We start from the raw sequence: 23834 nt of genomic DNA, 5'->3' as shown, positions 1-23834 counted from the left end.
ATCGAATGGGTCCAAAGTGTCCTCTTTTGGTCGCTGAAAAGTACACATTGGTTGGGCCAACAGAGTAACTGCAGTTGCCTAGAGAAGTACCACTCAGATATGTAAAGTTCAGAGGTAAAAAAAACTTGGATAATTATGCCTGCAATTGCCTGTTTATCTTAAAGGGATTTATTTGGAACCTTGGCAGATCGTTGCAAACACTTTTTGTCTCTATTTGCAGTAAAATTTCCCTAATGGTCTAGCAGGGGTGGTATTTGTGATGTGTCTTTTTATGTCGGTCAGGTATGATGGAATCCCTTAATTTATCGAGTGGAACTAGTGCTTGATATCAAATGTTGAGGATTCGAAACAAAGGGTTTCACTGATCATTTTAATAACTGATGACCTTTTAAAGTTGCATTTTAATATTAAAAACTGAACAACAAAAAGGCTTGTGTCACTGAACTTTTCCATTTAAATTGTTCAGGTTTTAGATCTTTCTTCAGATGTTTTTCTTCAATTTTTACATTTTTATTTAATGAAAAGTCACAGGCAAGTTAGAGATAATAGTATATTAGAAACTGCAATAAACATAAACATAAATTTTTGCAAACCCTATGTGTCTCTTGCAAAGAAAACATTTGAATAGTATTGAATTGAGTGCAGAAATACATTCAAAATTGAACCACAAGTGGCTCTGTGATATCAGCTTTAGTGTTGCACAATGCAGTCAATCTTATGTTCAACGTACTACTCAATTTTGAATAAAAAAAACAACAAAAAAAAACAATAAAAAAGTATGTATAAAATAAGTTTGAATAAAATTGCAGAAAAACATCCAAAATTGAACCACAAGTGGCTCTGTGATATCAGTGTTAGTGTTGCACAGTGCAGCCAATCTAATGTTCAACGTAACACTAAATTTTGAATAAAATTGTTTCTAGATGTGTGAAGATTTGTGCATCATGGCTTGACCATATATTATAATATTTAACTACCAACATCCATCTCTGGCAGAGCCATTTAATGTTTTGGACTTTGGAGACTTTATTGTTCCCATGTTGCTGGTTTATGTCTTTATGTAATTGATTATGCCAACAACTGTGGTGATAAAATTGGATAACACTGCATACATCCCACTGGTCTGACAGCTAGCTCTGTCACAGAACACCCAGAAACATACATACTTATTAATAGGAATGATGGCTTAGGAGATGTTTGAAGAAAATTGCTCTAGGCCAGCATGACAATATGACAGACTTCACAGGGAGGAATTTAGTTTGGTATTTGAAACTAAAATGGTTCAGCTTTGCATATATGTTACACATGCCCACGAGAACAGATGAACTTATTCAAAACTTCCAATCAATAAAGTTTAGAACAGACTAAAAACCGTCTAATAATAGATTGCTCATGCATATCTAGGAGAAAACTACGTAGACGTCGAGAGTGCTCTTCAGATCGAAATTGACATTTTAATCCTTTCTTGAAATTTTCATCTGAGCAAGTCACAACATGATTTGCTTTATAATGTTTAAACTTCGCAAGCACCTGTCTTTATATTGAGCTTCAAAGCAACTTCAAGGGCCTTTAAATTTGTTTTCTACCGGTTAATTCATATAAATGGAAATATTTTGTATCCACTGTGGACACCACACAATGGCCAACATTGCAATAGATTTCTAATAAGGGCTTGTTTATTTGCACCAACTTTTTGGTATAATATTGATTGGAAATGGAGTTGCTTCTGCATAGACTGTTTAAGAGAGAGAGAGGTGGAGAGACAGAGAGGAATGATAGATATTTTGCTATTTTAGTAAAACTTTGGAGATGATTTGGAGGAACCTTTTGAACTGGTTGATGGCATATACAGTACATAATATAACATACCTTCAGTGGTCATCAGGTTACATACATGTATGTATAATAGCTGTACAATTGGGATCACAATTAAACATGACAACAGCAAAAAATCATACTTTGCCAGCTGGTTCCAATTTAACAAGAAAGGTGAAACAAGTTAATTTTTCCACTTAGCCATGTAAACTTTTATGTTTCAGGATTTGCCAGTTTAATGGTGAAATCAACTCCTTCATTGCTCTCCGAAATTATAACCATTTTGCCTCCTTTTGAGGTAGTAACTTGTGAAAGGTTTGATTAAATTTGATAGCAAATTAACATACTACAGAAAACCCACTGAGAAATTGTATATCTTTTTCTGTTTTTTAATTTGATATTTCTTTACAGATCATCAGTATTATGCTACCATGCAATTAAAATGAAAGTAGGCAGCACGGTTCCCCAGCCCGGCCATCCAAATTGATATTAAGCAATGTATTGTTTGGTTTGACATTTGTATAATATTGACTGTTGTATCCCTTTAATGTGTGGTATCACCACATAAGTTTGTTAGGCAAAGCGGACCGGTTGATTGGCTACTTCAGGAGTGTTTGATCCAATGCTGCCAGCTACAGTATTTACCTCTGCAGTGAATCACACGCCTGCAATAGTTGACTTAACTCAGTACTATTTTCTGAGAAGGTGCCTACCAAACCAGGATCTATTACAACAGCATAATTGTACAATTGTGTAAATGTGAATTAGGAAGAAAGAAGAAGCGATTATCATTTCAGTACACTGGGAACTTTTTTGTTATCCGTGGAACTTTTCAGACCTGTCTTCCGTTTTTGTCAACTTTTTCTTTTGTCAGTGAATTTACCCAGTGTTTACTTAAGATTCAACTTTTGGAAAGTTTCTTGGAGTTTTTCCAGGGTTTTAAATTGGAGATTTTTTCCAGGGTTTTTAAATTGGCATTTAAGAGAAAGAAAACATTGACCTCAGTCTGCTGGTTATTGTGTGGTAGGTTTTCACATAATATATTACAGATGTTAAGCCCTTGACCTTGCAACTAGTTTAATGGAACCTATTTATCAGTAACCAGATTAATTGATGATTTGGAACTCAGCAAGCCAAATTGGCAGGAAATCTCATCATTTACCTGTTAAGATTGTGAAATCAGTTCATGCATAGCAACAATTGTTGAACAGTTATTGCAAAACATTGAATCTTTGGCTGAGGCCAAACAGAGAGAGAGAGATAGAGCGAAAAAAACAGAACAGGTTTTAGTAAGGCTCTGTGAATCATGATGAGGCTGGTTAATCTGTAGTAGGCTAAATTTTAAAAAGTTAAAATGTTCAATCAAGACATTACGAGTTCAACCTGGTTAGCCCTCGCTTGGTTTACACATGAAAAAAAACTGGCAATCTTCCCAGGTATCACATGATCAACGAAGTAACCAAAGCTTTCTTCCTTGTCTCACTAGGACTCAATCTCTAAGTTTGTGAAAGATTATTCCTGCTGCAGTAGCTTCATTAGCTAAGATAAGAAAGGCAGCTTTGGTTACTTTGAAGACCATGTCATATCCAGAAAATCACGGTTTCTTGCCGGGTATAAACCAACGGAGGGCTAACCAGGTTGAATGGATCACACTCCACTAGCTATATAAACGTCATTGGTAGTTTAATATATTCTACTGTTTATTAGCGGCTGCTACCTAATATAACATTTTGATTTAATATTCAGTTGTATCACAGGGAATAAGTTAGTTTTCAAATATTAGGTGCTAGTACTTTTGAATGCTTTAAAATTGTGTCTCTTGTGATGTACTATATAGTTTGTGTGTTCAAACACTGCTGTATATATCTTGTATAGCAAATTGCCTGGTTTGCATAGCATATGGTGATGTGATACTGGATATATTGTTTCATGGTATCATAGCACAAGTAGGTATCACAATGACTGGCTACATATCATATACTGCATTATACAGTATTTAATGTTAAAGGAAAATCATTGAGTGAACATTCCTGTATATATATATATATATATATATATATATATGTATATATATATATATATATATATATTAAATTACTTGTTTTATAATTTTACATTAATTAGTTAATTAAATGTAGGATATGTGATAAGGGAATTTCTCTTCCCTTTCCCCCATCCCCACTTGAACCTGAATTTTCCAAGCTTACAGTAACTTATAGTCATATTATATTCAGTTCATTAGATATCTTTAGTCAATCAAAAGTCTTAGTGCCATTCCCTCTCACCTCCCAAAACAATTGTCCGATTGCAGCTACGGCCTTGTACGACTATAGGCCATATTTAGTTTTCACTATCTTTGTGTTAACATTATAAATCAATTTGGAATGGAAACAGAGTTGGATATATTTATATGGTTTAATCAACATAGCTAGATTTTTTTTTCCAACATGTTTGGTGGTGCATTGACCCAGGTTATAGCCAGTTTACATTCCCCCCCCCCCCCTTTTCAATTCCATTGAGTAAGTTTCTATTTCTATATATATTGTTCAGGTTCAACTGTCAACTAGATCAAGTATAATGGTCATCAAGTACTTATGATATATCAGCAGTGAGATTAATAGTGTCAGAATAGATTGCTTTTGTTATCCTAATCCGGTCGTCCTGTCAGAAGTTTGGATATGTAGGACAAGTTCATGTAATTACACGTTGCCAAAGAAGGAGACCTAATTTTTATGAGGACAGGAAATAATTCTTTCCGGAATCTCATCGCAAAATTCTAGGCAAAAATGGATAAATTACTATTCAAGTGCAAAGCTAAAGAACATAGCAGTTTTTGTATGCAGCAACAGTGGTATATATTTATATTTAAGAGGCATAAAGTTCAGAGCTTTCAATAATGTGACACAATATACATGTGACACAAAACTGTGACACGATATACACAATATACATATACACAATACACACAATATACACAATACACACACAATACACACAATATACATATACATGTGACACAAAACTGTGACAATATACATATACATGTGACACATACATACATACAATATTTGAACACTAAGTTATTCCCAGCAGTAGTGATATTACTGATATATCATGTAGGAACTAAGTGTGATCTAAATTGATCCATGTGTAAGTGTGCAGTGTAGACCGGTGCTCACTGCTCAAGCCTAAGGTCCTGAGGGTACACATATAAGCAATAAGTGCAACTATGTGGAGGCTGATTTTTTTCTCTTCTGAGGTTGAATTGAAATTTCTTGCAAGCTGTATTGCACAATCCTATTGAGAAGGGATGGGAGAGTAGAACCCGCTTGAAGATGAATTACGCACTGTAATAGCAACCAAGGCGGTAACATCGGTAATCTTAAAACTTGAAAAAAGGTTTTTAATTATAAATTTAATGAAGACTTCTGAGTAGTACTGATTAAGAAACGAAGGCTTTCAAAATACTGTTCTACAGTATGAGTGTTTTAGGTCATTTCATGTATTTTGTAAAATATCACTCTGGAATGACTCGGGAAAAATTGTTTAGGATTGTTTTTGGTTGACCAGACCTATGGTTGACACCTTACATATATATGCTGTTAACATTTAACCAATTACTTAATTGCACATATTCACATCCCACAGTATAACTTCTGTTTTGACTGTTTTGACAAGCTTTTGATCTAGCTGTTTTGACAAGCTGTCAGTATTTACTTTCTTCGTACATTGCATTTCATGTTACAGCTGCTCTGTGGAACAGATATTAATAAGCTTCCTAATGGATTCAGGATTTGATACGGACCAAATGTGAAAATACAGCTCTCTGTGAAATTCAATGTAACCTCTACACTGGCAGTTATGTGGATTCGTTCCAAGATCTATAATGTACTAGATGGAACACTTGTGGCCTTCTGGGTCACCACCCACTGCCATTAGAGTATCTCAAATCACCACAAATTGGAAAAAAACCAAAATGTTTTTGGTTTTAGCTTGCTTGGATTTTTAAAAAAAATGAAACTTTTTCTTTCCTCACACGTAGAAAACTCATCTCCTTCACATCAGCGAGAGCCACATATCTCTACTCCAAGCAGACTCCAAGAGCCCGGTCGAACGACACCCTTTAACGCTCGTCGAAGACTGGCATGTCACTTTCGAACGAGAGGCAGGAGGGTACCCGACGCTAGTGGTGATCTTTGGCGACAATGTAGGAGGTTGTTGGAGACTGTTGATCAGTACCCCCCAGCAAGTGAAGCAGATTTGTACAACACTCTCTTCCGTCATGGAAGAAGTTCAGAATAATAACAATGATGGAGTGCCAGGAGGGTCAACTACTCCAGCAGACACACCCACCAAAGACCCAGTCAGCAAAAGTAAACGTCAAAAATTTGCTGCCCAGAGAGGTACTGGTATTGTATAGAACTTTTATACCTCCCACCCCCCGCCCCCGTTAAATAAAAGCAGGTTATTATAAATCAGCATTTCCCTCAAAATATGATATATCGGTATAGAGTCTAAACATGGTTTACCCAGGAATTTGCTTTCCCAAAAGCGAGTTCCCTTTGAGCTTTAGTTGTTTTTACATTACATGACTTCTTACCCAGTTTTCCTTCCATTGAATGATTTAATGATGTTGCAATCCTTACCATCTATCTGTACCTATTATCTTATTAAATACCTTGGCTTGGATGCAAGAAATCCAAACAGCTTAGCTTTTCCTATATATGGTAGATATCCGGGTTCAGAGAGTCAAGTCAGTTGGGGGCAAGAAATTGAGGTTGCAACGATGTCTGCTGCCAGTGCTTCTAGGGTGTACAATTGCTTTCACTTTGTTTTTTCTTTGAGAGTCCATATTAATGCAAGCCAAATACCAATACCATGCAGTTTTTGGTTCAGTGACAACATTTTCAAATACAACTTCTTCTAAAAATAATTACAAATTAATGAGTAATGAAGAAACATTCAATATCAATATAAGCACTTGTGGCTTTGTGATATCTATTTTAGACTTGCTTCATTGTTTACATTTAGGGCCTCCCCCCCCAGCATGTTGATGAACCCCACACACAGGGTCCAATCTGTCGTAACATGGATCAGACCCTGCAATTTGAACCCATAAAAGACTCGAATCGAGGAATGATCAGACCTCGTGCTCGGGTTAAATTTTTGAAATGTAAGCATAGCTCGGACACCGTTGACCATTTACTTCTATTTTTGTTTGTTACAAGCATTTAAGTTGACACATTAGTAGGCAGCATTTAAGCAAGCACAGGGCATCACATGGCTGATAATTTCGCACGTATTTTGGTAGTAAATGAACCTCATTTTTGGTAGGTGGTCGCGAGCGTGGGGTCCGATCCCTGGCATGAGTTCTTATGTACACGTGTGGAGGTTCCAAAATCAAATGAATTTGTTCATATTGATCAATTGATCTTTAATGTAAATAGGGTGATATATTCAGAACAGAAATGGATATCTTCATAAACTGGCCAGGTGAAATGCTTAAAAATGCCTACGGTATTACCCGATGTTCCAGTTAAACATCAGTTAGCCAATGATAGGTATCATTTGCTTTTGAGGGGGCATTGTTTTGGTACTTAAGTTATTTTTACTGAATTCTGTAACAGGGTTTTGGGGATCGAGAAAGTACCTCTATTTGTGGTAATTTGATTGCACTATATAGGTTGCCAGGATATTTATCGATTAGTGTGTGTTGTTAATGGTATATATATGCATAATCAGACTTTGAAATGCATGCCTATGGTAAAGGACATGAAGTTACAAAAACATGTTACTGAACCAGAGAGATTAAATCTATAAACTTGAGAGACAAAAATATCCGACGGATGTTAACTAGAAAAGCCACTTAGGGAGGAAGAGCTGTTCCCAGACGGTTCATCCACAAAAATAGTTCAATCTATTTTGGTAGAAACATGTAAATCTGATGTTATGATAAAGCAAGACCAGCAGTGAATTACCTTAAGACAAAGGAATGAAAAAAAAATCCTTCTTTTTGATTGAGTTTGTATTTAAGAGAGCTCATGGCCGCATTTGATTCCATTCAGGTGCAGACTGAACAGCTTGTATTAGTAAACTATTACAGAGAAACCCTTGTTAGGTAATGTATGAAAAGTTAAGAGGGTTTGCTATGTACAAATGGTAAATCTGAAATAATGAAATGGCTTTCAGTGGCTACAGAAATTCAAAACTTCAAAATGGTACTCAAAAAAGTTATTTCAAAGACATGCTTGTTCAAGGATTATTCAGTAATACAGTATCCTACTGATGAGTACACAGACTGAACTAACACAGCAGGAAAGAAGTTGTCTGGGAGAGAACCTAATTCTAGGTTGAGGGAGCAAGTTAAAGTGATAAATGTAGGAAAGAAGAGAGCAAATTGTTTTTTTTGTGATTTCCATCAGTTTGTATCTCTTTATGATTATTAATTTTGTGTGGCTTCTCCTTTTTCGACAGATGGTATTAGAATGAATTCGTAGGACAAGGACGATCAAATTTAAAACATCCCTTTGTTTCACAGTCCACAATTGTTCAAGTTTTCAATTGTTAGAAAACAAAACTTTTCATTTCAATATCAGAGACCAACTTGTAATATCAGACATGGAAAACCCACTCTTGCATAAGTTTAGCAGAAAATGTTATGAACTCATCCTAAGGTTTAAATTAACAATAATAATGTAGATACTGAATTAAAGTTTAATTATGATCTCGAACAAAGTTTTGAAGTTTTTACACAGGGCAGTTTTAAGGTCATGAGAGGTCAAAATTTGAAGTACTTGTAGACACAATATCTCTAGATAGCAAACTTAATTGGCTCTCATACTTTGTATGTGGCTTCCCTATAATGAAAATAAGAACCTTATTGTTTTTGGTGGAGGTCAAAGGTCATTGGGGTCATCAAAGGTACCCTCTCTATAGCCTTATATACACAGACCTTGTAAATATGTATCCCAAGATAGATAGATAAGATTATACTGCTTTCCATCTGCAGCAGTATTAACTTCAGCCAGCGTTATTAGCTTGCAAACTTCTCTTGTTCAGCATATGTGTATTTAAAGGGAAGTAACCGCTGGGAGGTGTCTCTGTTTTTTTTACATTCTTTTCATCAAATGCTATGCTTAAATGTGAAAGGTGTGAATGCTAAATAATTAGATATGAGACATATTGTGTGAAAAGGTGATTTTTCCATGCATGGAGTTCAGACAGGGCAATTGGTTCTAGAATCTTTGATAATGTAAGATAAACAAACTTTTTACCTTGTTATTTGAATATAACTACATGGTCGCCTTGGTGATTTCATTAGTTAAGAGACTATCTAGTAGGTTGTTCAAGCGACACCTGCAGCTTGGCCAAGTTAGGGGGGAGGGGAGGGACAGAACTGAGGGTATGATACTTTCTTAAGAAGAAAAGTGTGGAGGTGGGGAAGGAGGTGGGGGGTGGCAGAGCAAAACTGACAGAGCTTACTGATTAAAAGGACCGAATATCAGTGTTCAAGTGACCATAAATGTATTTTACAATTAGCCATAGACTTGTAGTGTCAAGTAAGGGATGTTTGTCTTCTTTATCAGTCTTTTCTGATGGAGGATGCGAAGGGTGGAGAAGGCATAGAGGAGGAGGAGTAGGCATGGGGATACTGTATATTTAAACTATATACCAATTCAAAGCAAATTGTCAAGTGAGGATTGCAATATCTGTACCATCAGGGGATCTTCCTTATCCACTTGGAAAAGGAATTTCTCCTCGGTGGATATAGTAGTCTTTATATATGAATAGTCACAGATGATAAATTCCCAACAGAGTGCAATTATGTATTTAATGACTGACGACGGAATTATTTTTTTTAAAGGGAAAACGAGATGTATCAGTAGGATGCTTTATGGGAAACATCTAGTAATGTGAGTGTATGTCATAATGTACATCAAGTAGAATCATACATCATTCTCCACGGTGGATATAGTAGTCTTTATATATGAATAGTCACAGATGGTAAATTCCCAACAGAGTGCAATTATGTATTTAATGACTGATGACGGAATTTGTTTTTTTAAAGGAAAAACCAGATGTATCGGTAGGATGCTTTATGGGAAATATCTAGTAATTGTGAGTGTATGTCATAATGTACATCAAGTAGAATCATACATGAAAAAGCAAAAATGTCATGTTTCACTAGGTGGGTCTGTAGAAGGTAGCCACTGGATGTCCGGCATGTCTCAGTCACACGCTTAATCAAAAAGGTCTCCTTCTCACATTCAATTATTCCAAGGAAGCTGTGACCTGCCTACTTTGCTTCTATGCCTTAGAGGGCTTTAGCAAGGCTGCATATACGATAGCAGGTCTAAATTCTTGTGTTAGTTACGGGCATCCGACTCGGATGACAGCAGAAACCAGGTCGTTTTGGAACTCTAGGGGTCAGCAGGACTATATACTATCTGGGTAATAGTGTGGATCAGCCTCCTTAAATAGTAGGTAGTTGTTCACAGCGAGGCGTGCAGAAGTTCCTCAATACACCTAAAATCCTTACAAAGTATGCAAACTTACAAGTAAACAAAAAGTATTTCTGGAAGAGTAGGAATGAATTGATCAGTTGAACTTTGTTAATTTGGCTCCCCATAAAGCTTGGCATGTTTGCAGACTTGAGGCTTATCACCGCAAGTATAGCTTTGAGTGCATAGTACTACAAATTGCAAATGTAATGCTGTAAATCTCCTTTCGAAATTTCAAATGTTTATCATCAATCAGAACAGATGTTTACATTTACCATTTTTAGTTCCTTGCAAAAAAAGATAACACTTTATGCATTAGTTGAAAAAAACCCTACTCTCAACAAACGATATATCTTATGGTACTTGTGTATTAAACGCACTAGCAGCAGGTGTACTAATCAAAAGATATAAGCCTAATATAATTTGCATATCTGATCAATTGTGAAAGTTGTTTCAAAATATAGCCATCAAGTGGTTTTGTCAAAATTACTAGTTCTTTCAACTTTTACCAGAAACATTTCTATATAAATAATATATGTGTAACCAAACATGTGCACAGGTTGCTGTGCTCTTGTGGAAAACCAAATAATCTGATGGAACGTGGACTAACTCTATGCAAATTAACCTAGTCTTAATTTTTGAAAGGAAAGAAGGCAGTTGAAACGCTTTATTTTTACTTGCTTCAGAGATACTTGAGAGAATTAAAGATTTTCCAGAAATATTGTAGAATAATATCCTAGTGAATCAAATATTAGTATAAATTATTATTTTTTTCACCCCTTCTTCTTCTTAAGGTTTACCCTGAATTTTCATAGGCTACTTTAAGAGGTAAAAGTATCTTTCCCCCTTGTCACACAAGGTGGTCTAATCTGTTTATAGAAGGTTGAAAGGTCACATTGATCCTTTTTCCTTTCTCTCTCTCTTTCTCTCCCACAAGTCGCAGGCTATTGTTGCATGATATTTTGTACAGTGCCAAGGACTGGCTTGCAGTATAGCCTGGGTAACAATAGAAGAAATGTTGCATTATTCATAGATGTCAGCTAGGCCTACATACATGGTCAGGTTGAAGTACTATTCCCAGAGCCAGACTTATGTCAGTGTACACACTGTAGTACATTGGGTTATGATGAAAAGTGGTTTTCTGCAGCTCACAGACAGTAGTTGTCATAAGAAATTACCTGTAGCTATAAAACATTTAGTATACAATAAGAACTCTATTCAGATCAAGGGTGGGTGGGTGGGTGGGTAGGTATATGGGCATGTTTGCTGATCTGGATTATGTGTACATTTTCGAGGTGGGAAACAACTTGTGTGGTTTTTCATAGACATTCAAATAGTACTAGTCACATTCTGAAACTAGGCTAGACTATAGTTGATCATGTCAAATGTGTAGCCTACTTATGCAAAGTCATAGAATGGCTATTAGCAAACCATAGGCTGCAAGGGTGAGGGTTGGAGGGACCAAAGAAAATGGACAGGGATCATCATGGGGGTGGGAGATGGTGGGGAATTTGATACAAGAGGTAACAGAAATGGTAATTTTTATTTTTTGTCAATATAGAAAGAAAAAGTCAATAATAACAATACAAGGATAACACAAACAACCAATGCTGGAGGTTTCTTCGAAGTTACTTTGACTGTTGTCGCTATGGTGACTTATGCTAGGCTTTGTCTGTAGGGGTTATACCCATATGTAAAAAGGAGCTTGCACAGTTTTTAGTACTTTCATCTTGGTGTCTAACACCTGTAGGACTACAATGCTTCTAAAGAGGACACACGTACTAGGCCAGGCCTAATTTGCATACGTTTTTCCCCCGAAGTTAATTGGTATTATTAATGATTTTGCATAATTTGCGTAAATATTCTTTGAAAGACTTATTGCCTCAAATGACATGTGCAGAATGCATTACAAATAATGGCAAATCGGGGTTAAAGATGAACGAAAGGGATCTTTTGTTCATGTGTCAAAGATAATAATGTGTTTGAATTGGAAAACTGATTAGAATATATAAAAAATGGATTAGGAGTATTCCTGAGATTTAGATATTGTAAAGGTGAGCCTCTTGAAAACCTCAATTTCTAATAGAAACATTATTTGCCTTCAAATTGTTCTTATTTGATCAATGACATATCAAGATAAGCAATGTTTCATGCAAAGTCATACTGTTATAAAACTAACCTGGTCTCTTGAGTACCATATTAAATATGGAAATTTGACATTTTGAACAAGCATTTTAAAGGAGTAAATGCTGAAACACCACTTTATTTTATTTCACAAAATAATAAGCACATTGTAACAAACATTGTCCATTAGTAATATAGAAAATTGGATTAAATATGGTTTTTCTTCACATCTAGATACAACCTTTGTAGATCTTTAAAACCTCTGGTTGGGATACATGGGAGATATCCCTGTTTTACCATTCACATTTAATGTATGAGGATGGCCCAGGTTTAATATTGCTCCCAGATCCCACTTTTACCACATGACCAAGGCCACAGGCATGTTTATGATGTCAATTTAGCATCATTCAAATTTGTGCGGTGAATTAAAAAGAAAACCCATTTTTTTTTTTTACATTTTCTGTGGCATTTTAATAGTGGAAAACCCAGTTTCAATTGACATTTTCAGTGCATTGTTTGAATATATATGCTGCAAAACCGGTAATTTCTAGTTTTTATTCGCTGTTGTGACGGTGAGGATGATTCAGTCTAACTCTGTGTGGCAGGCGTATAGACAGACAGAGCTAGAGAAATTAGCACCCTAACGGCCTCCCATGGAGAACACCACTGATTTTTCCTGAAAATTCACCAAGAGCCAAAAACCAGAGCGGCAGAGTATCTGATTGATAAAATTAAGTTCAGGGGTGGTTATTGGTCGGGGACATCCTCTGTCGACGAGCACATGGATTGGATTATTTTCTCGCTACCCAATTGGCTGAGCATTTTGCATTGTTGTTTGACCTGATTGTCCTCTGCTTATTCAAGCTTTTTCTACCCGAACATTCCTTAAAATTACCCCGGTCGGTTCCAGAAAGGGTCGGCAGTGACAGACATAGAAATCTTTCTTGTCCATCTGCAGAGTTCATGTTGGAACCTAGTCGTGAAGGATGTCAAGTTAAAACCTTCTGGCAAAGATCCTCGGGGTAAAATATATTTTTCAAGATTTTGTCTGCACACAATACATCTGATCATTGAACTATTGAGTTGATGCCGATGTAATAGCTCGTGCTACAAGCATGAGCTCCCGGTTTTTCTTATCCAACTCCAATCCCCTTGTACTTTTCAGTGTACTTGTTTTTATTAATAACTTGTGAAATTTATTCATTTTTATTTAAGTAACTTCCAATACTTATCATAGCTCATAATGCAGTGTCACAGGTTTGATGGATAGTTAAGACCAATGGTCCACAAACTATGGGGACAACCTCAGAACTGGGTCATGAAAAATTTAGGTGGGTTACAAGATTTTTGAAATGTTGGAAAATTTATCTACAGTTTTGGGAGCTTTGGACGGATAATTCTGAATGTTTCTTTTGTTAAAACTAAGTCAATGGTCTATGTTGGCTTTCATGCATTCTGATTGAGCATTGATTGTCAGAGGTGGTTGGGAGGGGGGAGGGGGATGTCTGGTGGGTTGTACATGGGTCAGTCACTCAGTCCTCCTGCATGGAAAATCCTGGGTCATGGGTCAGAATGTTTTGCGGACGGCCAGTCAATGGTCAGTCCGTAAATGCACTTGCAAAGCCAGCCGCCTTCATTCTACACCCTCTACATCATAGGGAGTATGAGCACTTAATCTTGCAGTAGTATCTAGATTTTCAAGGTGTCTCAAGTAGTAGGAGTAGATATCCATCGTAAGGGTGTGTACGAATTCAGGCAAACAATGATAGAAAACCAGTAGCCCACCAGTACAGACTCACTCACTACAAGTCGTTTCGTTTTAATATTGTTTCATTCATCCTTTTTCATAATTCATTCATTCATTCATAATTTCAGATAAGAGCATCTCAAAGTCTGTGCAGTCAACGCTCTCTATCACAGTACCCGAGGACAGAGAGCTGGTCCTCTGTAGCCACTACTTGAGGTTCCCAGTTGAAGCATCAAGCATCTTAACCAATGCAGAGTTCAAACTGTTCCAAGACGTCAGGTCTTCCTGCTACGTCAACTACATTCGAAACAACGGTCTAATGTCTCCATCCACCGAACAGGACAGAGATGTGAAAACCATTCACGACCTCAAGGACAGATGCGAGAAGGTCAGTCAAAACATCTTTTGTGTTTTAGCCAGAAATAAACAGCTTTGTACACAAATTAGTAGTCCTAAAAAAAATTTAAAAAAACATCATTTAGAACGTGTCATTATAAGGTAGAGATATACTTCCTAAATATTAGTTTGATTTATTCTTTGCACAGCGAAACAATCCTGTGGTAAGAACCGTAAGACATTCCTCTGGTTCGTATACCCTCCACTAAATACCCCCTCCACATCCCCTCTACCTTATACCTCATGCATGTAGTACATGGTCCCCTTGAATGACGAGAAACTTTGGAAAACTTATCTGTACAATTTTGAACCATAAATCAGTGACGCAGCATGGTGGAGTACTAATAGCATCGAGATAAGGATTTACTTGAATGTTCCGTCCAATTATCATAAACTTCAAAGATACAACCTCTCTTGCTCGGGCGTCTTCATTTTATCCCACCGAGATTTGAAAAAAAAAGTTAGGATCTTCATTTCATCTTTAAAGGATTTTGCATATTTATACTTTGGGTAAGAACTTGAAATAATTCAACATTTTATTGCTGCCACAAGACTGCGGATGATATGTACCAGTTTTCTTCTTTCTCAGGGTGTCAGTCATTAATGTAGGTCTCTGTTTCCAATCCAAGAAGATAGTTTACATAAGATATGACAAATTGCTCATCTTAGCAATAAATCGTTGTCTGAGCATTTTACAGGGTTTCTGTTTTCTTCTGTTTTCCACATTTTTTTCTGCATGACAGTGAAAAATGTCAGCTTGTTCAACTTTTAGTAACTTCTTCATTAGTTCTGGTAATATTTGATGAAAGCTTTCCATTTCTCTGTTCACACACACGGAATTTCTACTTCACTGTAAAATATTTGAAGGAGAATACTTTTTGATTAAATCATGTCGTATTTACAGAGTTAACAGAGGAGAAGTTTGAAATGTGACAGGATTAGAACAAGTACGTAGATTAATTATTTGAAGGAAAAGAGAATCAAAGAATTGATGAGGTTCAAGAGAGACTTTAAAGAGGAAACTTTGAGAAGACCCTGGGAATGTACACATACTATGGCTAGTCACACTGAATTAACCAGAGACAAATGTTGCAGTTAACTGTCATTAGGACTATCACAAACACATTAAAAAATATTAATATGTTGGAACTTTATGGAAACAGCGGTGCACAAGTCTGATCAATTGCGAACAGCATTAATTACATTTATCCTCTGACGTAGGTATTGATAGCCAAGGCCTGCCCGGGGAGAATAATGATACCAGGGCCCCTATCTAACTCCCTCCAGGAGGGGTTTAGCAATCTTAATGTTTCCTTCAGTTATTCTAATGAAATGAGGAAACTCTTATCTTTTATTCCATATTTTCCTGGCTCCTCTCCATCTATCCCAGGCCCCCCTAATTGACACCAGGCCCTGGGAATGTAGTCTGTTGATAATTGCAAGCATGTTTTGTTAATATTAGTGCAAACTAAGTGATTTAATTTATTTAAAGTGAAAGAAAATCATGTATTAAAGTCATCTGTATGAAAATAGTCGCTGAAGATATGAGCCATGAAGTTAAAAATAAGATTAAATAAGTTATGGATGGTGAAATCTGATGTAAAGGTGGTAAAATGTACAACTAAGAGTAGGATGATATTCAGTAACCTTGCGATGGTAATAGAAGGAATAGTTCTTTGATCATGTCTTTGAGTTTTTTCTTTGGTTTAGTTTTATCCTTCAACTGCGTACGTTAATCAACGATACCTTGATCATGCCAGGAAGCCATGACAAAAATTTCCCGCCCAACTTTGCAAATATCATCTAGATTTAAAAGAGGAAAATTCCTGTTAATGGGTGAAATAACTTTGTCAAAGTGCCTCAGACTAAAAAACCTTTCTTAGATGTTTCAGTCGAGGATGTGTGGATTAAAGTTGCATAATTTTGACAAAGTTGTCTCGATTTGAGCTTCCAACACCTCAGCTAATGTATTCATGCAGTGTGAAGGAAGTGGACTAACACGAAATGGCGGAATGAGTTATTGCGAGCCCTGCCTTTTGCTGCAAGTTATAGGCTTAAAAAATGCATATCTAGTTCAGACCACAGATTGCAGTGGTTAGTTATACATGTATATATGAAGATATTTAATACACTGATGATAATGGCCGTGAGGCGTAAAACTTGAGTTCAACATGCTATAAATTACAGTATAGATATATGATATTATATCATTTGCTCTACATCTACTTATTGAGCACACATGCAGCAGGAAGTGAACACTTGAATCTTTGTTTTATATATATATATATATATATATATATATATATATATATATATATATATATATATATATACATACATATGCGATATGAGCAAACACAGGATGCTCAATACCGATGATATGATCAGAGCACAGAAATTGTATGGGCATTGAATTGAATGTTGATTATTTGTTATACTGTGATATGTATTTGTAAAAGGCAACTATGTCCACCGAGAGAGGCACTTAACTCAGGTTCAATAATCACAAGAAACCAATGACAAATCAATCATTAACCCAGTAGCTATACATTTCAGTCAACGGGATCACGGCTTAGTATAATCCAACCTTAAATGTATTGTGCTTGGCTCAGGGATCACCGCTCTGTTTCCATAAGACTAAAGTATGAAAACAAGTATGATGCTTAAACCCTGAATACCTGCAAAAAGGGACATAATAAGGACATAGGAATCTTGAGTGACTTGCTCCTTTGTTAAGGACTTTGAATCACCTGAGTGCTGTCATGGTATTGATTTTCAAGTTCATTATTTTGTTTGCTAGTTCATTGCACTAACTGTTTTGCTATTTTTCACTTCACCTCTTGCGCTGAAGAAGGACACAGGCGTGTCTGAAATATATGTTTTTTTGTATACAATTTCTGTGCTCCGATCATGTCATTGTTTTCGTGCACCCTGTTTTCGTTATGTATGTAAAAAAATATATATATATACATACTTATATATCATCCCTGAAGATATACAATATTGTGACCAAAGCATACAAGCAGAGCTTTTCTGTGTTCAAGAGATCATCAGATGATTAAATATGCCTTTGTGAGTTTCACTTTGCTAATGCAAATTTATCGAGGTTATCTGCACACAGATGAATTGCAATAGCCCTTTGTTGGGTCTCTTATCTTGAGCAAATTTCAACCCTTTTCTAGTCCAAAGTAACTTACACTGACCTTCGAGTTCTTAGGTTTAATGAGTCAACATGCCCAAATTTATTCTGGTTTGTTGAAAACAAATACCAGACAACTCTTTCAACAGTGTAGAAATTATCATCCAGAAAGTTGACTACACTCAAAAAGCTCAAGTTACTAGTATATAGTCTTTCAATAAGCTTAGTATTTGTTCACAACAAACATCAAGCTATTGTCCAAAGAGGTACATGGACCAAAGGAGGAAACACAGTTGTACAACCAAGGGTAATTACAACTGGAAAACCAATTAGTAAAATGCAAATAAAGGGTATTCACGGTGGAGGGAGGGGTGGGGGGATCTGACCTCAATATAGGGGGAAGGGGGATATATCTGGCCCATAAAAAGGAAGGAAGGACAATGCCCTCCATCTAATGTAGCACTTTTCTTTTAGAAAATAGTGATTATTTTAGTTCAAGTTAGAAAAGGAGAAGTGAACAACTTTTGTCATCTATGCATGTAATCTTGTCAATTAATACCATATTAATTATCATTTGGCTGCTTAAAGATGAAACCACAACATGTGCTAAGGTGGTCACTGTACTTGCTTGAAACTAGTATACATAATTAGTCTTTGTGGAACGGGGCCCTGGACACTTTTTCCTTTCCTATTATGGGATATTCTGCTGGCAAACAATGTAAACCTTATTGTAGTCTTAAAACATATTCCACACTGTACTTTGAAAACTACGTCATCCGGATATCTTGTCCCAAATTCAAGATGCGTTTGATTGATAATTTTATTCTTTTTTTGGACATAGTTTAAATCCTTCTTATGATTCAAGTACGTAGAACATAGGATTCTTCAAAAGCTCTCCATTCTATTTATAATCTAATCGTCAATGGCAACCGCAACTGTCAATGACGCATATATTCATTCTAAGAAGTGTTCGACAAAGTGATGGGTAGCCAACCCACTTACCCCATAACCCCTCCAACATTTACTCTTTCTGAATCAAGCGCTGCTTGAAGGTGCTAAGAACTCTGATTTCCTGTTTGTCATGCTCCTTATCAAATATAAATTTCATATTATTTTTGGTTCTTGATATGGTAAAGGGTCATCTATACATTGCAGGTGTGACCTACCTGCAAGTTTGTATTACAAAGGATGACTTTAACCTGGTTTATTAGTTTATGGGTTTATATTCTGGAAAGGTTGGGTTGCAGAAATGGCACAAGTTCAAATTTTCATTTTGATACTTGATAGGTCTTTGTACTCCTATTTTGATAAATTTTTGCTATTTTATACTGGTTATAATAAATGATTGAATGCAGATTAAAATTTTGATTCATTAATATGACAGGCAAAATGAAAATATATATATGGTGGTGGTGATATGTGTGTTTGGGTTAATGTATGCATGTTACACCTGCTTGTAAATTATGTGATAGCTAAAATAATTAAAGCTTGGTTTAACTTCACACTGCATATGTAATATTCCCCTTGATAAGTGTAAAAGCTATACTGAATCTTACTGGAGGCCAAAGGTCATAAAAAGTCAGTATAGTTCAAACTCTCACAACCTTGTCAAATTAATGAAGAACTCTATAATTAAAGCTTGATGAACTGTTGATAAGTGGTTCTTAAATTCTGGACACTAAGTTCTCGTTACTTAGGGACACTAAGTGTTCATAACTTGGTGACACTAAGTATATAGGGACACTAATTCCTGATTACATAGGGACACTTAGTGTTCATAAATTGGGAGACACTAAGTTATAGGGCCACTAATTCCTGATTACATAGGGACACCTAGTGTTCATAACTTCTGGACACTAAGTTCTCATTACTTAGGGACACTAGGTGTTCATAACTTGGGGACACTAAGTTATAGGGACGCTAAGTCCTCATCACATAGGGACACTAAGTGGTCACTACTCATGGCCACTAAGTTGTGATTACCCATGGACACTAAATGGTCATTTACTTAGAGACACTATGTGTTCATTTCTCTGGGACATAAGTAATTGTCCAATACATGTGCTATGTAGCCTATGGATGTAGTCTATATAGCAATTTGCTGTTGTTTGAACCAGCACCTCTACCGTACACTAAATCTTTGTATCCTACCTACAACAAGTGCATGCATCTGGGCTAGGTTCATATTTAACTCCCTTTTGTTGTTGAAACTACACAAAGGTTTTATGATCTAACTTTACAACTTATTGGGGTGTAGGAATGTAATGATCCAGTCTGACTATCTGTTATATTTGGAAATGGCCGGCTTATATGAAGTGATTTATAGTCTGGTGCATCTTTGTTGAATGATTGAACTTAACAGAGCCAGTTGCAAGTTGGACCAGAATTTTAAACTGAGTTAAGTTTCTCAGCCGAGAATGACCTTGAGGAGGGAATAAAAAGGGGTTAGAAAAATGTTATTGGCTTTTTAACCTGATAGGTGTAAACTCTTGACAATAATTTACCATCCTGAGTATTGTTTAGTGAAAGAATGAGAAAAGGAGAGAAATCTTTGACTTTAGGTCCAATACCAGATATTAGTTGGTTTTCATGTGTGGGTGGGTGGGTGGTGGGTTTATATATATTCAACTAAATGAGGTTATCCCACAGCCATGAAAGCTTTGTTGGAGGATGTCTTAGGTTGATCAGTTGTGATCTAACTAAATGGTTACATCTCTATGTTCCGACGTCTCTATGTTCCGACAATACCAAATAATTTTTGGACTCTTTGGATTTTTGACCAAAATTTTTTCGGACCAAACTTTTTCGGACCCAGTTTTTATTGGGGCTCAAGTTTTTTTGGACACACCAAAAAAATTTTTTGTCGGAAAACAATTTTGGTCCGAAAAAATTGTGTCCGCAAAATTTTGGTCAAAAAAATTATGAGTCCAAAAATTATTTGGTATTGTCGGAACACAATTTTTTCGGACCAAAATTGTTTTCCGACAAAAAAAACTTTAAACAAAAATTTGGTGTGTCCAAAAAACTTGAGCCCCAATAAAACTGGGTCCGAAAAAGTTTGGTCCCCAAAAATTTTGTTCCCAAAAAATTACAGGATAAAATGCAAAGGTCTGTTTTGACAGATAAAATATTCATGGTTTAGGTTGCTTGTAGACAAACTTTTTTTTGTAATCTGATGGATTTTTATTCTCTTTGGTTTATCTTCATTTGAATTCTGTCCCCATCTTCCTCTCTCCATAGGTCACAGAATGGGTAGTAGAGACTGTCCTGGAGGTCCCAGAGGAACAACGATTCCCTCTCCTGCACCAGTTTGTGGAGTTGGCCAACACCTGTTGGAATATGGGGAACTTTCAAGCAGTTGTTGAGATCCTGGAAGCTCTTCTGTGAGTCTCATTGCGGTGTGCGATGTTCTATTAATAAACCTGCATGCAATCTCCTGGTATTAAATGTGGTGTCTGGAGAATAGAGCAATTGTCACAAAATATTTAGTTATAACATGCATGTAATCAGAGAAGGCAGATGTAAAAATCACACTCTGGTTATTTTATGTGATAATTACCAGGGTTTCGTTTTGATATTCTGGACAAGATGTAAACATTGAAAGAGAGTGACATAAAATTTGGCTGAAATCCCAAATATGAATTGCCATATTTTATGGTCTTTCTTTTACCGGTGGTGGAGTGGTGAGTAGGTAAGTGTGGGAGGGGGGGGGGGTGGGGGGAGGAAGATGAGGAGGCAGACTACCACCCAAACCAATTAAAGTATTAGATCTGTAGTTTACCCTTAAACTGAGTCCTTGACCTACAAACTTAATCTTTCGTGGCTACATAAGAGGTTTTAAAAGTCTTACAATCCAGTCATGGATTCTCGCAATCAAAGCCCAAGGTATTAAAGACCTCTCCAATAGGTAGCAGCTGAATTGTGTGTAATATTAATGTAAGATTTCATTTTGCTGCCAAAGTGAGAGGGGGGGGGGACCTTCGGGGCCTTGGCTTTATCAGGGCAAATGTTGCGAAATACTAATAAGTGAAATGTTCATTACATCTCGGTAGGTCTGACCAACTGAAGAGCGTCCTAGATCAAGCAGAGAGTGGGGATATCTCCTCGTTGATGCAGCTTCATCAAGCCATCGTCGAAGGAGAGGCTGATTACCAGGATGCCCTGGATAAATCCCTGAGGATCCCCGGATGTAAGGTGGTTCCCTACTTTGGGGTATTCCTGGACCAGCTGGTATCTGTATGGGAGGAGCCATCCCCAGCCCTTTCCATGAGCATGCTAGAAATGGAAAGAGAGGTAAGAACTTACAAGAATAATTCGACTCAATTTGTTTCTCATTTCTTACATCCCAACTACAGGATAATGCTCATTTTGAAACCGACGTCACCGTACTGGTAGAGATGAGATTGGTGTAATTAGTCAGTGGCGTAGGAAGGTACTTTTGAGTGGGGGGCTGAAGACTGATGGCCGGCCTGGGGGAGGGGTCTAAGGGGAGGGGGTGTCATTCTTTGTGCATTCTTGTTTTGCATTTCCAGGTGGCCTCAGATGCAATTTGGTGCAATATAGCACACTTCAACACCCACTCCATTTTGTATATAATTTTGCACTTTCACCTGGCCTTAGATGCAATTTGGTGCTCAAAATGAGATTTTTTTCTGCCAAATATGTTGTGAGCACCAAGGGCAGCGGGAATAGCATAAATGAGTAAAATGACGAATGTTGTTATCATTTATTGAGAAATGAAAAAGGGGTTTTCTGACTTACTTCCGCCCCCCATATTTTTCACTGGGGGGCTCCCCTCAGCCCTCCCGGTTCCTACGCCCGTGTAATTAGTTGTTGGAGCTTGTGTGACTAGATGCATGATTCTACTTTCAATAAACTTGATGGTTGATAGTGGTAGTGTGCCAGGGATAAACAGAGCTGTTTGTGTTATACCTTATGCGATTCAAGTGGCAGGTTATGGAAGAAGTGATAAATGTTGATACCATTTATTCTCTGCACTTTTCTAAAGTCTTATTAAGAGCTAGACATTACCAACCATCTGATCTCCTTCTTTCCATTAATGAATTTCTTCAGTTCAAGCTAAAAATTATCGAATCAGGGTCAAATCCCTTGTGGAGTCAGACCATGTACCAGTTATTTCTTTGATCATGTTGAAAAATTGCTTGCTTATCAGAGGAAAGATGTAAGGTGGGGGTGTGGGGGTGAGACAAGAGAGGAGATGGTGAAATGAAAGACAAGAACTTTGTGGTGTAGCTTGTCCAGAATCATTTTGGAGGTTGATAAATAGGTGTTGCTAAGATTTAGGGACGAATTCTCCAAAATTTAATGGAAACTTTCTCCCACCATACTTTTAAAATGAGAAGACCAAATTGTTAAAAAGAAGAGGTCAAGTCAGCCATTATTGTGCATATTTTGGTGTTGTGTTTGTGGAACCTTTATTATGAAAACATTCAGCGAAGGGAGGGATGCAAAACAGTGCCATCAGCTGGGGATGGTAGGGTGTGGTACATCCCACTGAACTTGAAGCAACAGGGTATGTAAAGAGTATGGTTATCACCATAGCAAATTGAAGGAATCATATCTGTATAACATTCTGTGAGTGACTGTTATATATGAGAGTGACGCCATATTTGGAATGTGTCTGACCTTGGCTAAACAAGGTCACACATATTTATCTACAGTAAATGAATATTCATACATGACAGTGACCTCCATTTAAAAGAGTGGGTGAGTACTGAGTAAGGTGCTTTCACATTGACTTTTGCATTGATATCAGAAGACCTTTGCAATTCTTGTTATATTGAGATCTGTTTATATCGTACAGCTTTGAAATCTGTAGAACATTGTCGCAAGCATGCTTGTAAATTTACACTTGGACAAAGATATGGTAGGAGGAAGGAATGTAAATAGACATATCTTACACAGTAACTAGGTCATCCCAAAAGAATTAGATTAGAAAGAAAAGGAATCATTAACATTCTGGGACAGAAGTGTTGGTTTTGGTTGAAAATGTTTGATGCACAGTTGATAACCTTTAGTGTGTTTGAACTAGTTAGTGTTGTTTTGCTTTGTGTGTGCTTGGCTAAATCCCTTTAATAAGTCTGGAGGAAAC

At 36.7% G+C, this 23834-nt stretch overlaps 1 protein-coding gene across 4 annotated transcripts in view; it reads left to right on the top strand.

Moving 5' to 3' along the window:
- Window positions 1–23834, top strand: part of LOC139967926 (1-phosphatidylinositol 4,5-bisphosphate phosphodiesterase epsilon-1-like) — a 111967-nt gene that overhangs the window by 48424 nt on the left and 39709 nt on the right. For all 4 annotated transcript variants that reach the window (XM_071972149.1, XM_071972150.1, XM_071972148.1 and 1 more), the window contains 4 exons: window positions 5858–6218; window positions 14316–14575; window positions 20963–21105; window positions 21775–22015. In XM_071972149.1, the coding sequence (XP_071828250.1) occupies window positions 5858–6218; window positions 14316–14575; window positions 20963–21105; window positions 21775–22015 (1005 nt within the window). The remainder of the gene's footprint in view (window positions 1–5857; window positions 6219–14315; window positions 14576–20962; window positions 21106–21774; window positions 22016–23834) is intronic.

The sequence above is a fragment of the Apostichopus japonicus genome, chromosome 5 (assembly GCF_037975245.1).
Source record: "Apostichopus japonicus isolate 1M-3 chromosome 5, ASM3797524v1, whole genome shotgun sequence".
In the NCBI taxonomy this organism is placed as follows: Eukaryota; Metazoa; Echinodermata; class Holothuroidea; order Aspidochirotida; family Stichopodidae; genus Apostichopus; species Apostichopus japonicus.
The sequence above is the reverse complement of the archived record's forward strand: the minus strand, read 5'-3'. Positions and strand labels throughout refer to the sequence as shown.